The sequence below is a fragment of the Gopherus flavomarginatus genome, chromosome 10, assembly GCF_025201925.1.
Source record: "Gopherus flavomarginatus isolate rGopFla2 chromosome 10, rGopFla2.mat.asm, whole genome shotgun sequence".
Lineage (NCBI taxonomy): Eukaryota > Metazoa > Chordata > Testudines > Testudinidae > Gopherus > Gopherus flavomarginatus.
This window is the reverse complement of record NC_066626.1, coordinates 40,209,538-40,225,981: the sequence shown is the minus strand read 5'-3', so window position 1 is coordinate 40,225,981 and position 16,444 is coordinate 40,209,538. Positions and strand designations below refer to the sequence as shown.

The 16,444-nt window shown below is 44.4% G+C and overlaps 1 protein-coding gene across 1 annotated transcript in view; it reads right to left on the bottom strand.

The window, feature by feature from the left end:
- CHN1 (chimerin 1) overlaps nt 1-2,133 on the bottom strand; it is a 133,026-nt gene extending 130,893 nt beyond the window's left edge. The window contains exon 1 of the mRNA XM_050969038.1: nt 2,094-2,133. Coding sequence (XP_050824995.1) covers nt 2,094-2,126 — 33 coding nt within the window. The 5' untranslated portion in view covers nt 2,127-2,133. The remainder of the gene's footprint in view (nt 1-2,093) is intronic.
- Nucleotides 2,134-16,444: the final 14,311 nt, after the last annotated feature.

The following is a 16,444-nucleotide window of genomic DNA, read 5'->3' as shown; positions in this document are numbered from 1 at the left end:
ATCATGCGAGACCGTATCAAATGCCTTACTAAAGTCTAGGTATATCACATCCACTGCTTCTCCCTTATCCACAAGGCTCGTTATCCTATCAAAGAACGCTATCAGATTAGTTTGACACGATTTGTTCTTTACAAATCCATGCTGGCTATTCCCTATCACCTTACCACCTTCCAAGTGTTTGCAGATGATTTCTTTGATTACCTGCTCCATTATCTTCCCTGGCACAGAAGTTAAACTAACAGGTCTGTAGTTTCCTGGGTTGTTTTTATTTCCCTTTTTACAGATGGGCACTATATTTGCCCCCTTCCAGTCTTCTGGAATCTCCCCCGTCTCCCATGATTTCCCAAAGATAATAGCTAGAGGCTCAGATACCTCTTCTATTAACTCCTTGAGTATTCTTGGATGCATTTCATCAGGCCCTGGTGACTTGCAGGCATCTAACTTTTCTAAGTGATTTTTAGAGTTTAACGTTTTTAGAATGTCTCTTTCTATAAGTCTATAACATATAACTAAACTATTGTTGCATGTAAAGTAAACAAGGTTTTTAAAATGTTCAAGAAGCTACATTTAAAATTAAATTAAAATGCAAAGCCCCCCGGACCGGTGGCCAGGACCTGGGCAGTGCGAGTGTCACTGAAAATCAGCTTATGTGCCACCTTCAGCATGTGTGCCACAGGTTGCCTACTCCTGCTCTAGTCTTTGGACATGGTCTCAAAACAGAGGTGGGCAAACTACAGCCCGTGGGACCCTCCTGCCTGGCTCCTGAGCTCCTGCCCCAGGAGGCTCGCCCCTGGCCCCTTCCTTGCTGTTCCCCCTACTCTGCAGCTTCAGCTCACCCCGCCGCCAGAGCAATGCTCTGGGCAGTGGGGCTGCGAGCTCCTGGGACAGCGCAGCTGCAGAGCTGGGGCCTGACCTGGTGCTCTGTGTTGCGCGGTGGCGTGACTGGCTCCAGCCAGGTGGCACGGCTGCCTTTCCTGGTGATCTGGGCGGCGCAGCTGTAGCACTGCCAGCCACTGGTGCTCCAGGCAGCGTGGTAAGGGGGCAGAGAGCAGGGGAGGGGTTGGATAGAGGGCAGGGGAGCTCAGGTGGTGATCGGGTGCGGGGGTGTGGATAGGGGTCTGGGTGGTCAAAGGGTGGGGAACAAGGGGGTTGAATGGAGGCAGGGATCCCCAGGGAGCAGTTAGAAAGGAGAGGGAAGGTTAGATGGCACAGTGGGAGGCAGTCAAGGGCAGGAGTTCTAGGCGCGGTCAGAGGACAGGGAGAAAGGGTGTTTGGATGGGGCAGAGGTCACACGGGCTGAGGGGCAGACCGTCAGGAATGAGGGGGGGTTGGATGGGGCGGCAGGGAGCAATCAGGGGCAGAGGTTCCGGGGGTGGTCGGATGAGGCAGTCAGAAATGAGGAGGAGTTAGATGGGGGTGGCGGGGAGTAATCAGGGGCAGGGGTTCCAGGGGCTGTCAGGGAACAGGAGGGGTTGGATGGTGCAGGAGTCCCAGGGGGTGAGAAGCAGGACAGGTCGGATAGCGGGCGGGGGCCAGCCCTGCCTGGCTGCTTCGGGAGGCACAGCCTCCCGTAACCGGCCCTCCAAATAACTTCAGAAACCCAATGCAGCCCTCAGATCAAAAAGTTTGCCCGCCCCTGTCTCAGAAGGGCATCTAGCCTCAAAAATATGTCAGAACATGTAGAGTTAGAGGCATTTTACAGTAGTTGTGTGGCCAAATACACACACACACACTGAAAATCTGCTGTTAAATAAAGGCTGATTCTTTCTCCCATGCAAGAACCGGGTCACTAACGCCCTTAGGCACTATGCCAGCAGGCCATACCTGTGCAAGTAGTCTCATTGACATTAATGAGAACACTCATGTGAACAAGGTTTACAGAATCCAACTCCAGGGACTGTACAGATGCACTTGGCCTTTGGCATCACGGAGGGCAAGTGTCTCCAAATGACATTTCCTACTACTCTTCATATTAATGCACAATGTCTCTTGAACTCACATCTTGATAAAAATGGTATTTCAATTGTTTTAAAAGCACTGGAAATGAAAGTCTTTTGTTACAATATTTTTTAAAAATCTGTTTGAATACTTACAGTAAGATTTCCAAACAGGTGGTTGGTATTCATCAGTATCTGAAAGAATAATGACACTTATCTAAATACACTATTAAAAACAAGGTAAACACATTCCGGCAGAAGCATTGTTAAATTTAGCAAGATAACTGTACAAAAATCTAGCTGGAGTATATGCTAATATTATTGGCATTTTAAAAGCTACAAAAAGGGAGGTGTAAAAAATGAACACAAGAGTTTTCTCTTCTTTACTTGGAAGTTTGTAAAGTTATTTTTCAAAACAAGGTGGAAGAAGAGCAATAGAATACCAAGATTGGCAAGATGGCCAATTTACATGGAACTCTAATGCTTCTATAAATAGACGTGCAAAACTGGGAAGAAAAAGAATAATGCTTTCTTTAAATATGCCTTTTTAAAAAAGTTTGTATTAGAAAATAATGTTTCCTTAAAGATATTTAACTTAAGGTCGAATCAATCAACTTTCATTTCACCTATTAATGACCCAGTCCTTCTCTAAAGTTTTTTGGAATTGAGTGTATCCCTTTACATAGTTTGTGAGCTCCCTAGTGGAGTTCACTGTATTCTGGGTTTGTTTTAGAAGACAGTGTCACAAGAGGGCTCACAAATTATGTAAAGGGACACTACATTCTTCCACTGAAATCAGAGGCCAAACTCCTATAGACTTCAATGCTTGCAGGATCAGGCCCTAGATTTGTGAACGCAAGAGAACTGGAAGATATCAATCTGTATAAGAAGCAATGTTGCAACTTTATTCCACTGAGATCTCTCTCCTTTTTCAAATCTTCTATTTACACTGATCCAGCTAATCCTTGATTTGCAATCTGATACACTTCACAGCATATAAATAATACTGAAGAAGTTTCAAAAAACTTGCATTCCTTTTATACTGAGTACAAGCTCCACATAGTAAAAACTACCAGATGCCGTAAGAATACCATGAGCGTCTCTCCAAATCTTGCAAACCTCAAACTTTAATTATTGTCATGTACTTTGGAGTTTGTCATAAAAATAAATTGGTTTTCTAGGTTCTGTCTGTCTTGTGACTTGCTGACAATTTACCAGTTGGGCTAGATTCTGGCCCTCATTGCAGCTGCTTTGTGTCAGTTCACTGGTTCCTCTACTCCTATCAGATACCCCCTAACTTTGGTTTTGATCCCATGAGCTACTGATCCTACAAGATGATGAGCTCTCTCACCTCCCATTGCAGTTGATGGGAGTCAGTGGCACTCTACATGTTGCAGGATCTATGAAACAATCACATTTGAGAGCAGATGACAGTGTCTTCTGCTACACCACAGCTTTTGGTAGGCAAATATCTGCTGGCACTGATGCTGTCGGATGGAGCTGCAGGGGCGGTGCCTGCAGATGGGGCAGCGTGCAGAGCCGCCCGGCCGTGTCTCCGCAAAGGAGCTGGAGAAGGAACATGCTACTGCTTCTGGGAGCCACTTGAGGTAAGCGCCGCTCAGAGCCTGAACCTCTCCCCATGCCCCAACTCCCTGCCCCAGCCCTGACCCCCTCCTGCTCTCCAAACCCCTTGATCCCAGCCCGGAGCACCTTCGTGCACCCCAAACCTCTCATTCCCAGCCCCAACCCCTCCCACCTGCCAACCCCAATTTTGTGAGCATTCATAGCTCGCCATACAATTTCTATTCCCCAATGTGGCCCTCAGGCCAAAAAGTTTGCCCACCCCTGCCTTAGGGTAAGGAACTTACTTCCTGTGGATATTTACCTTAACCCATCACCTCCCCATTCAGAAACATTTGTAAACACTTCTAATTCAGGAATGTTTTTTATCTGAATTGCTATCAGCTATGGATAGTAACTCCTTCACCTTGCACTTTCCACCATATTTGTATAGCTGTCATTTTGTCTAGCTTTTTATCATCTGTCTTGTGTGACACATTTTAGCTACTATATATGATTATCATATATTAATTGCTTATAGAGTGCCTCAAGTGCCTTGGTATTAGGCCCTTTTATAAATATTATATTGTTATTAATAAGTGAACATCTGGGTCAGATAATGGAATTTTGGGAATCCATTTATCTAAATCCCCAAGAGATCATGCAGACATGCTACCATCTCATGGTTGCCTGCCAAATGTCTCACAACAGCATGGAGGTTTTCAGCTTTCCACTCTATGCTCTGTCGTTGAAAGATCATCATCAGTAGACACATTAAGGACTATCCATTTCTAATTTTTATTTTATTTCAAGTTAAAGCAGTTCTGGGAAGTGCATGGTAGGAGCACTGGAACATGAGATTCCTCAGCACTGTACTGTATATCATGTGGAAAAAGGCAAAACCTATGTGTAAGGATGTGGACTCACTCCTGCGGCGCCTCCTGCTGGTCGTCCATGGGAATTAGCTCTTCCAGCATCTGGGAGCACCCCCTGCAGGCTGGTGATCTGCCTTACCACTGGCCTCTGTGGCCCTCCCAGGACCCCGGTGCCCCTTTCTCCGGGTTGCTGCCCCCCTGGCATTACCCCCACACTCTGGGTCTCCCCACTCAGGGGAACCCCCACTCACTAACCCCACCTCGCCTCAGTGTAAGGCTACTACCAGTCACCATCTAGCCCCACTCCCTGGGGCAGACTGCAGTATACACCACTCATCACAGGCAAGGTTGGGTTGGACCTGCTGCCTCTCTCTCTAGCTGGGCTGCCCCTCTGCAGCCCCAGTACTGTTCTTAGGCCCTCAGCTAGGCCCACAGCCTGGGGGTTTTCCAGGCTAGAGCTCTCAGCCCTTCTAGCCTTCCCCTAGCCCTGCTCCACTCCCAGTACCCTGCTCAGTTCCCTAGCAGCCAGGCCATTCTCTCTCTACAAGCAGAGAGAGAGAGACTGTTGAGCTTCTGGCTGCCCTAGCCTTCTTACAAGGGCCAGTTGGTCTGTTTGGGGTGTGGCCCCAGCTGCAGCCACTTCCCCCAATCAGCTGGGGTTTTGCTCTCTTCCCCAGCCCCAGCTTCAGGGCTGGAGCAGTGCTCACCCTGCTTCACTGTGTCTAAAAATAATGGGCCCTTATTCTCAGGAGAATATGACTACACTATTAGCTGGCTTTTGGTCTACTGTTGCTACTTTATAAACAATATTTGCATCCATTTGATTTACAAATAAATGATAGGTAAAGGACATCATCTCCAAATTTTGTACAATGTGAGCTGACTATTACGAAAACCCAAATATCTTGGCAGTTTAAACCATTTTTGAAGGAACTACAGCTATGTCATTACAACTAAGGGCATTATATTTGCAAAACTGAGAAGCAACAATATTTCTGCCTGAACAAAAAAAATCTCGTTAAAGTCAAACAAGAACAGAGGTAACTTTCACGTAACAATTTATAAAATTCAGAACTGGAAGGAATGATTTATGTTCTGCAGCTGTGCACAAGTATTTTGTTTAGAAATCTGTCAGCATACTTTACTACCTTAACACTGTTAAGAGTTCCCAGAGAACATTCCACATTCGGGAATGAAAACAAAAAGTCATTTCTATTGTAATTTTTAAAAATGTTCTCCGATATACAATATGTAGCAGCAAGCACAGCACGACAATAATGAAGGAGAGGCTTTATAGTGTCCACTTCTGTCTGTAACAGAGTGCTGTTGCTGTTAGCAATCGATAAACATTACTCTGCTACCCACCGATAAAAAACAAGTCTAAACACCACATGGAACTATTAAAATCTGTTTTAAAAAAAATTATCAACACGGACCAAATTTTCAAAAATGAACAGTATTTTTGGGAGCATACTTTGTGAAAAGGCCTGATTTCCAGAGGGTAGATGCTTTTTCTTTAAGGTGTCCAGTTGGGCATCCAAAAATTAAGATACCCAGGTCACCGGCCTGTTTCTTTAAGTCACAATTCAGAGATAGACAGATACAATGTGCTGCAAAACTGAACCAAAATATGAAGTTCCCACCAACACAACAGTGTTTAATTAATGATATAAACTCTACTCTGTCAATCTCTCTCAGGTTTTTCTGTAGCACCTGCCAGTGCAATGACTGAGCTCTGCTCTGAAATTCTCATAATAAGATCAAACCATTTTCTGCAAGTTGTGCATCATGTTTTTCCTCTACAGTATTTTTTAGTTAATTTATATTTAATTAACCTGAATATTGAACCTGGTGCTGCAAACGCTTACTACTGGATGTAGTCCTACAGATGACAATTTGAGTACTCAATGTGCTACACTCATTAGTAAGAGTTTTTAGGATCATGCTCATAGCCCATTTTAGTAAATTTGCCACTTCAACCAGAGCTAGGATAACTTTACAGGCACAGTTACTGTAACATAAGGAGCAAGAAGTCTTTTTTTTAAAATAGCAATGCATCAGGAAAAAACGGATAAATTTCCCTCCCTCAGGCAATTTTTGAAGTCTACAAACATCTTGCTCTGATAAGGAAGGAAGAAAAAGAAAAAGGGATGTATGAAGGAAAGGCTATTGAAATACAATACTGGGATCTGTGAAAGCATCCTAGCCTAAAGCAGGGGTTCACACAACAAAATTTTTGGTGGCCTCAGACTGCGGCCACTAACTCTTGCTGGTGGCCGCGCTGACACTTTTTCCTAAAGTACTTAATTAACTTTAAGAAAAACAAAATAGATATGCATATACATGTATACCAATCACTGTAACTTATTTGGGTAGGGTTTTTACAAACTAAGTAATAAAAATAATTTAGAACAGTACAGTAAGAAACAGCTGTTTTTTCAAAACCTGCACTAACTTCTTAGCTCCTAAAGATCCCTGTCACACATATTAATAAGGTAAAATGATCAACATCATTTTATGTTGATATAGCACTTTTCCTCCCACTGAGACTCAAAGACATTTATAAAGTAAGGGGAAAACAGTTCAGGATATTTCCACATATTAAAAGCATGGACAGCATGAGGAGGCTACTGTCCACAGTTGTCATATCCTGCAGCGGATTTCTGCTATGTTGGACAAAGAGCAGAATCAGATCTGTCCCTGAGAGGAGTGTTTTGGAACAGACCAGCAGAAGTGTATATGCCATGAGAGAGGGGAGTGGTCCTGGCTCCACACACTAGTTCAAAAGTGAGTGCAATTTCTACCCACAACTCAAGTCAGAACTGGAGGAGCACAGTGCCCTGAAGAGCAGCAGCACAGGCTCCACCCCACACATCATGAAGTCATAACACTGTGACAGACCATACCTTAGCCTTCTCAGTGGCAGGGGCAAAGCCACCAGCATTTGCCTACTCATCTCCCTTTGCTGGGCAAGGAAACGTTGGGCCCTCCAGACAATTCCCAATCCTTCCTTAGCACTCACTTGTTTCCTCACAAACAACAGTCTGTACTCTTCTTCTCCAGCTTCTGGCTTTCTTCTGAGCAAAACAGTTTCCACTCTCAAAGCAGAAGCCCACCCTCACCCCATGCTAACTGCTGGTTCTGCTCCCCATTTTAGCCCATCCCAGCTCCACTGCAATCTGCCTACCTCCATACCCAACATGTTCAGCATGTAAATCCCACCTTCTCATCTCTCCTCAACCATCCCTCATTACCTAGCTGAACTCATTCTCAAGTCTCTCAGAGGTCCAGCTGTCCTCTTTTTACTCTTTGACTTGGAGATATGGGTGGAAGATTTGCCAGTCTATAGTAGGCTGATAGGCACATAATTGGCAAGGGCAGAATATTCACACGGGGAAAGGGGTATGTGAAGAAAACTTGATGTGTTCTCTCCAGGGCCAGAGGACAATTTTGCCTCCTTAATAAGGAAGAATTCATTTCATAATGTGATAGAGCTGAGGAAGGCATCGAACAAAAATATCACAGGTCATTAGAAGTCAAATAGTAGCCAAGAAATGATAGGCCGACAGTGAAATCTGAAAAACATGCTAGAACTGAGAGAATGGACTTCAGTTAGAGGCAGCTATTTATGAGAAATTCATATATAGATCACAAAACGGCACAAGAACATTTCAGGTTCTTGGGCACATAAATGGCTAATTCTGACATTTAAGCGTAGAATTTCCTTTGTTCTTTTCCTTCTTTCTTCCTTTAGTTGCATGTTCTTTTTATCTCTTTAGATAAAGCTGGTCTAATTTATTCACCCATGTAATGGTTATCATGGAACTCGATGTGCCTTCAGAAAAATATTAGGTTTACAAGCAGAAAAGGGCAAAGGATTTTCCTTGCCTATTATTTGTATACACACTATTGTCTAGAGCCAGGGACAGCCATGCAACAGGCTAACGGGGCACTTCTACGTTAATGCTGATAACCTCTGCATGAACAAGTACTCCCTTGAGAAGAGAAAGACCTTGCATTTGAGGCATCACTAACTATTATTTCAGAAGGCATATGGAAGAGGCACATTAACTAGAAGACCACATTTGTTTCAAGGTGGGCTTCAGAAATTCAACAGCATTAACATTTCAGGTTATAGATTGGCTTTACTCTGGCAACATTCCTATTAGCACATCAATGATTGGGTATTTAGACCTAAATTTTCAAAACTGACTAGTAAGTTTGGGTGCCTCAATTTTTGGTTGATGAGCTTGACACACCTTAAAGGGGCATGATTTTTCAGAGGGGGAGCACCCCCATCATTGAAGTACACAGTCTCTAGTCTCTTTTGAAAAGTAGAACAGAACAAATCTTCATTGGAGAGTAGTGGCTAGAAGGATTATGACAAAGCACCATGGCCAGTTTAGGTGTATGCCATTTCTTCAGAAACAATCTCTAAAACACTCCTCTTCAGCCTTGAGGGTCTGTTGGTTAGCATCTCCAAGATGTTCATGGGATATTCTCAAGAAATTACCTGATCTATTGTTACACAGCAAGCAATTATTTAATGATGACATTCTCAAACCAAGACAGCCAAGTCAGACAGGATATGTTATTTCTTCTCTGTTTTTAGAGTAAGAGTGCCAACAGCATCTCAAAGATGAAACTCAACCCACCAGAAAATATTTTCAATTGCAGCCAGGCAGAGATAAGCAGCCAGGGCCTCTAAATTCCCAGACAAAAAAAAGTAAGTTAATTAAAGACTGTACACAGGAAACATTAATAAAGCAAAGAGGTCTATGACCTCTACTTTCCAGACAGACATGAAAAAGTTTATCTCTGGCTTGTGTGAATAGTATGTGATCTCTTAGCAATTCTGGGAGAACTGATAAGTTAAAATAAGGTATCCTGTCTGTAGGAGGTGATAGATGGAGACAGGGTCTTGACACAAAGGGTAATAAGCCTAGCATGAAGACCCACCTAAACCAAGAAAGATCATCAGCTCTCCAGGAGTCTGCTGATCATACTCCAGCTAATTCTGGAATCAAGAGGTTTAAGAAGTTCATTTCAGTGTAGCTTATGCTTGGCTAACAAAAGTGAAAATATTTTTCAATTTTCCTGACATCAATTTTTTCCAAGGAGCAAGGATCTCTCTGGCATTAGGTCTCTCTACCATCATTGCTCTTCACAGGAGCACATGAAATGAAGAGGGAAATGGTCCTTTGACTCAGTAATACCAGATCTTTGCCTTCCAATAGCACAGATATGGCAAATTAATTCTGTGAGAAACACAGGGTAAGAACCTTAAGATTATTCGTTGTATATTCCCATTTATCTCTGAAGTTACTATATGGCTTTGTTAATTATGGCATTTCCATTTTATTTAGAATCTGAAATACATTAAACACATTCTTAATATGAAATTAGCATTGGTATTTTAATTCATGAAAGCAAGGATATTAATCATTGGGGTCCCTGTTGGCACATGCAGTAATTGTTATCACTACAGTGGCTGCGGTACCATGGTATCTCCTTTTCTATAGGAAGGTATCTTGGGTTCTGCAGATATGTAGGGCAGTGAATGTTGAGTTTATAATGGCGTCCACGAGTATAACCAGTACGTATAATGTCACAGTGCTGTAGTTGCTCAGGAGTCATAGCTAATTTTTCTGGATTTCCTTCAATTAGTAGCTAACTCTTAACATTCCTTTAACATAGTTCTTTGAACATAATTTCCTTGTGTTAAAAAAAAATAGGCACAAAGGCAGGGGGATCACACATTTAAAAGGCTTGCTGAAGCATCAACACAACTCCTCAAGTATCCAAGTCCCCTAGATAAACCAAGAAGAGCCTCAAAGCAACATGCTTCTCAGTGCATCTCCAAACAGAAGCAAATATTTGTTTGAACATCCCACATATGTATGAACAGGGCCGGCGCTTGCATTGAGGCGAACTAGGCAATCGCCTAGGGCGCCAGGATTTTCGGGGGGCGGCATTTTGCTGCGGGGGGCGAGGGGCGGCAGGCGGCTCCGGTGGAGCTGCCGCAGTCGTGCCTGTGGAGGGTCCGTTGGTCTGCGGCTCCGGTGGAGCTGCCGCAGTTGTGCCTGCGGACGGTCCGCTCATCCCACATGGCTCCGGTGGACCTCCAGCAGGCACGGCTGCAGCAGCTCCACCGGAGCCACGGACCAACGGACCCTCTGCAGAAATGGCTGCGGCAGCTCCACCGGAGACGCAGGAGTGGTGAAATGGCCGTGCGCCTAGGGTGCGAAAAACTCTAGTGCCGGTCCTGCGTATGAAACCAGTCATGCAATCATTTTAATGTCTAAATATCGAAGAGCAAGAGTAAGTATGTGAATACAATCTTAGACATGCATGGAAGGCTAAATTGTTCTGCTCCAGTAAAAGAGCAGGGGGAGGCAGAATGCAGAGAGGCTACAACCAAGGCCTCTCACTCCTGTGCCTGCAAAACACACCACTACAGCAGATCGTGGAGGTGGGGAGGGCATTTCTGGTATAAGCTGGGAAATGATACGGTATAGCCAGTAAGCATATGACTGTGCTGATCGACCAACCATACTGCTACATACACACGCATATTGTAGGGGAGAGGACAAGCTCTCGTCAGTCACTAGCAGTCTGCATGGTTCGTTTCCCTAAAGCCTTGGCTGAAGCGTGTCAAGCTACTGAGCTCAAGTCTTTCCAGAAAGTCCAATAGCAGGCACCTCGTCTCAGCAGTGATGGGAGGAGGAGAAGGAGAAGGAGGGAGAGAAAGGAAAGATTCGTGCCCTCATCTCCAGTTCTGTAGTTCTGCATCTCTTACACATTTGAGCGCCTGCTCATAGCTGCAGGGGGAGGATATGGTCACCTATGACTCTCCACATTCAAATAGCTTTTGCCTCCAGTCTTGGCCCTAGTTAGCAACACTTTGCACGTGTACAGCATCTTTTATAAATACTGTACCTGTACATCTATGCCAGACATGAACTTTTACAATTAAACCATGTTGCAGTTATCTGAGCAACAAACTAAAACCAGCTGAATGGATTCTTGTCAAATGTCTCAGAGAAATTCACATATGCGATGAGCATAAGGATATAATGCAATTTTGGGGAAAGTTATGAGCCAGTAAAAACAGGATCTTAGATTAAAAGTGGACTTCCAGCTGTAACATGGCACTAAATCATATATACTGCACCTTAACATGTTTTTAGAAGGATCAAACCTCACTTATTTTTCTTCAGTGGCATAGTTTACATCTTCACAAGTGTACCCTAGTTATTACTTTTCTGAACAAATGTTGTTAGCTTTCTATGATGGAATACTGCAGTAAAAATGAGTAACAAAAAGCAACGGTGAGCTAAAGGCATGAAGGCTAAAAGGGCTAGTTCCATTTCCCCACTAATATGCACAAGGGGTTGCACTGATTGAAAGAGAAGAGAAACAGCTTTTACATACACAGGACAGAAATGAGGTGGCTTAAGGAAGGCTGTGCATTACGTAATTGAATCAAGCTTTAGGGGAAAAATCAAAAACAAAACGTTACTCCAATCTCAGCTTCTATATAGGCCTGATCCAAGACCAGTGATTGCAATGGAAAGCCTTCCACTGGGTTTAAGGTGGATCCTGATTCTGTGGGCTGTTGAATGTGCTCAACTCCCACCAAAGAAAACTGGAGAGGCGGCATACAGCTCCTCCTAGGGTCAGGCTACATTACTATTTGTCCAGTGAATAACGGAGAGATGAAATCCCTAATACTTTCTGACTTACCACAATCAGCACTGCAGGAAATGAATTCACCTTGTACATTAATAGACCAGATTGCAGTCGTTTATTTCCAGATTTTCATTTCTTGATTTCAGCAAGACAAAGGGAACAGAGAATCAAGCTATGACGAACTATTTTGTAGATAATGATGCTTTCCCTTCCTAACACTAGATATATGACAGCTGATTACTGGAGTATTTGATATGTGGAAAAAAAGGTTGAAATATTTATTATATTGACAGTCTCAGTACCACAAAAATTAGAATTAATTTTATTTCCAGTCTAGTACGAACTGGATTTTATGGAGATTAGGGTCCTCTCTCCCCCCCTGCTATGCAGCTGCAATGAAAACACTGCACATAAAAACAGAGCTGTCCAACTATTTTTGAATATCATGTTTTCTAAATCTCTAAAAATCATTTTTAAAAATGGCTGCTGCAAGTGTAAAAGTACATTTGAAACACAAAGGTAAAAAGATGACAAGTGCCATCTTGTGGGCATTTGATGTACACAGAATTTAATCTTGCTCAGTTTACAGCACTGCAGGATTTGCAATGGTTGTACAGCAGAAGAGCAATTTAAAAATTTATCCAATTTGTGCTTTACTGCTAATGCATCTACAGAGCATTCAGCAATGGCAAGGTCATAAGCAGCAGTCTCAGCATACCTAATATATCAAACACAGCTGTGCCTGTTACAGTGCCCTGCCTTCTTCCCCCACATGTTTTCATATGCTTAGACTGTAAGCTCTTTGGGGCAGGGAGAGTCTTTACTACAATGTTCAGCACAAAGGGGTCCCAAACTCATACTTGAGGCCTCTGAATGTTACCTCAATACAAATAAAATTCAGGCTTAATACCCTCAACCAAAAGCAGATTGTATTATATATTATTTGTATTACATTACTGCCGGATCCTCTGATCAGAGCTAGGGTTCCACTGTGATAGGGTCTGTACAACTACAACTAGCAAAAGGATGGTCTCGGCTTCAAAGAGTTTACAATCTAAGTAAAATATAAGAGACAACAGATGGTGCAGGGAGGAGAAGCACAAAGTAACAATCACAGCAGGTCAGAAACCAGAATTTCTGTCTGAGGGAAATTCTGAATTTTTAAAAAAAAGTTTCGAATTGGAACAGAAAGCCAAAATTTCTCAATTTCCACTATGAAAAAAAATCTGAAAAAACTGATCTGATATCATCCCTGTTCAGAGACCTCGCTTATTTCTTGTTTCATTTCTTCCTTTCCTCCTGGATTTGGGGTGGAAGAAGCAGGCAGTTTGTCACAAACACCATCTCATTCAAATCCATCATCACTCAGGTGCACTGTCTACAGTGGCCTGTGCTTATCTGACTTACTGTCCACTTCACCAGCAACTTCATCAAGTGGTCAGCGTCTGAAAAGATTTACAAGAAGACAAGATACTTTTTTTTTAATTAATACAACCAACTGGGAAGTTGAAACAGGTCCTGAAAATTCAGACACATTCTGGACACATAGTCTGAAGTAGGACTGAAGAAGAAATACAAAGTAATATGTTATAATTTTTTTTAGACTACTAAAAAAATAAAAACTTTCAAACATTCCCCAAATGTAATCCCACCAACCACAGCTAATCACGAGTGTGGCTATAGTATTGTCCTCACTTGCAGAGGAAGATTTTCCCCAATGGGCACTGGTGGCAGCTTGGTTTCTCCTGTTCTCCACCAGCACCATGCGGCTCGACCCCACTCTGGCTGGGGCGCTGGGTCGGGGGCCGCACCATGTGGCTCCTGGAAGCCATGGCATGGCCTCACTTTGGGTCCTAAGTGCTCCAATGGGAGCTGCAGGGGCAGTTCCTGCGGCTGGGGCAGCGTGCAGAGCCGGAGAAGGGACATACCACTGCTTCCAGGAGCTGCTTGAGGTAAGTGCTGCTTGGAGCCTGCACCCCTGAGTCTCTCCCCATGCCCCAACCCCAACCCTCCGCCCACTCTCCAAACCCCTTGATCTCAGCTCGGAGCACCCTCCTGCACCCCAAAGCTCTCATCCCAGCCCCACTCCAGAGCCTGCACCCCCAGCCGGAACCAGCACCCCTTCCCGCACCCCTACCCCAGCCCCGATGATCCCCCTCCTGCCCTGCCCCGCTCGGTCCCAGTCCAGATCCCCCTCCTACAGCCCAAACTCCTCATCCCCAGCCCCACCGCAGAGCCTGTACCCCCTCCTACACCCCAACCCCAATTTTGTGAGCATTCATGGCCCACCATACAACTTCTAGTCCCCAATGTGGCCCCTGGGCCAGAAAGTTTGCCCACTCCTGGACTAGATGATCTAATGGTCTCTTCTGGCCTTACACGCTATAGCTACCTTGCAGTTAAAACTAAAGGGAGCTTGTCTCTACTAGGATTTTGCAGCAAGATAGCTATTGTGTATTAGTTATCACACTCTAAACCCTTCACTTTATTAGCAGTGAAGCACTTTATTAGCCTAAATTGCCGGGAGATTATTAAGGGCATATCTGATTTCTGCCTCCTACTACAAATGCACCACAGAGTTTTGTGGCAATTCCGGTTCTACTAACTAAATAAAAAGGGAAGCAATATATTAATTCCTTTCACCAGACTGAGGGCTAGTCTACACCTCCATGAGGGCATAGCTACCAGCGCTGGTAGCTCTCTTAGGCCTTGGCTACACTGGAGAGTTGCAGCGCTGGTGGTGGGTTTACAGCGCTGCAACTTACTCACCGTCCACACTTGCAAGGCACATACAGCGATGCATCTCCCTGGCTGCAGCGCTGGCTGTACTCCTGCTCTGCCTCGGGTATAAGGATTGCAGCGCTGGTGATGTAGCGCTGCTCCGCAGATGTGGCCACCAAAAGCACTGTAATTGGCCTCCAGGGTATTAGGAGGTATTCCAGAATGCCTGTTCAGCCACTCTGCTGTTTTGTTGTGAACTCCGGGCTCCAGGAGCTGCTTATCTAAAAAACAAACACAGCTCGTTTGCTCGACCAGAGGCAGGCAGGGGAATTTCTTTGGAATGTCACAGCTTGATAGTGTTTGCTTGAGGAGAGAAGCAACACAGCGGGGAGGGGGAGGGCGGAGTCTGTTTTGGAGCAGCTGCTTATCTAGTCTGAAGGCTATTTGCATTTAGTGAATAAGAGAGGGGTGGGGGAAGGGGTCGAAACTTTTAAAATGATTGAAGGTTGGTGCTGTGTATCCTCCAGTCCTTAGAACTTGCAAGGCAGGGAGCTGACACAGTGTCAGCTCCAAAAATCCACTCACTCTCTCTCCCCCACGCTCCCTGTCACACTCCACCCCATTCCCCTCTTTTGAAAAGCACGTTGCAGCCACTTGAACACTGGGATAGCTGCCCACAATGCACCACCCCCAATGCCGCTGCAGATGCTGCAAATGTGGCCATACTGCAGCGCTGGTAACTGTCAGTGTGGCCACACTGCAGCGCTTTCCCTGCACAGCTGTACAAAGACAGCTGTAACTCCCAGCGCTGCACAGCTGTAAGTGTAGCCATGGCCTCATTCAAATCCATCACACTTAGGTGCACTGTCTACACTGGCGCTTTACAGCGCTGAAACTTGCTGAGCTCAGGTAGTGTTTTTTCACACCCGAGTGAGAAAATTGCAGTGCTGTAAATTGCCAGTGTAGACAAGCCCTGAGCGATGATGGATTTGAATGAGCTGGTGTTTTAAAGGTCACCTTAACAATGGCTACTCCAGGTTCACAATTTTCTAAATCTCTTTCTCCACAGTTAGTTTCTCTGTTGCACTAGCAAAAAGCTGTTCTACTTGCAAAAACTACACACAGAGAGAAAGGAGCCGGCAGAGGCACGCTGGTTAGTGTAAAACCCGTGCTCTGGGGCCTCTCGCATCACAGACGCTTGTAGTCAGACTAATGCAATAGACAAATGATTGTCTGCAAGCCAGTGTACCAGCTCTGAAGAGCTTTGGAGAGTGAGGGTCTCATCTCTCCAGCTGTCTGTGGTTCTTTCTGTACATCGGTGAACAAGAAGAGTGCTCTGGCTGGGGAACACTAGGAACAGCACTTAGGAGAAAAAGTGGGAGACAAAGGTCTGTCCCTGCACAGAGGGAAAGGCAGAGCTAGGGGAAAGACTCAGCATGATTGATGCTTGAATACAACCTGCAAGTCTCCCTCCTAAGTAACTTCCACTCTTTTTTTTCTTTTTCTTTCTTCTTTTTTTTTTTTTGGAAAAAGTTGAAATCACTGTTTCTTTTCCTCTCCATTTTCAAGTAATTTCTCCTTCTATTGTCAGTTGAAAGACAGACTGGTCCGAGTAATGAGAACTTAGATTTATTTCCTTTTTTAAAATAAGGAAGCATG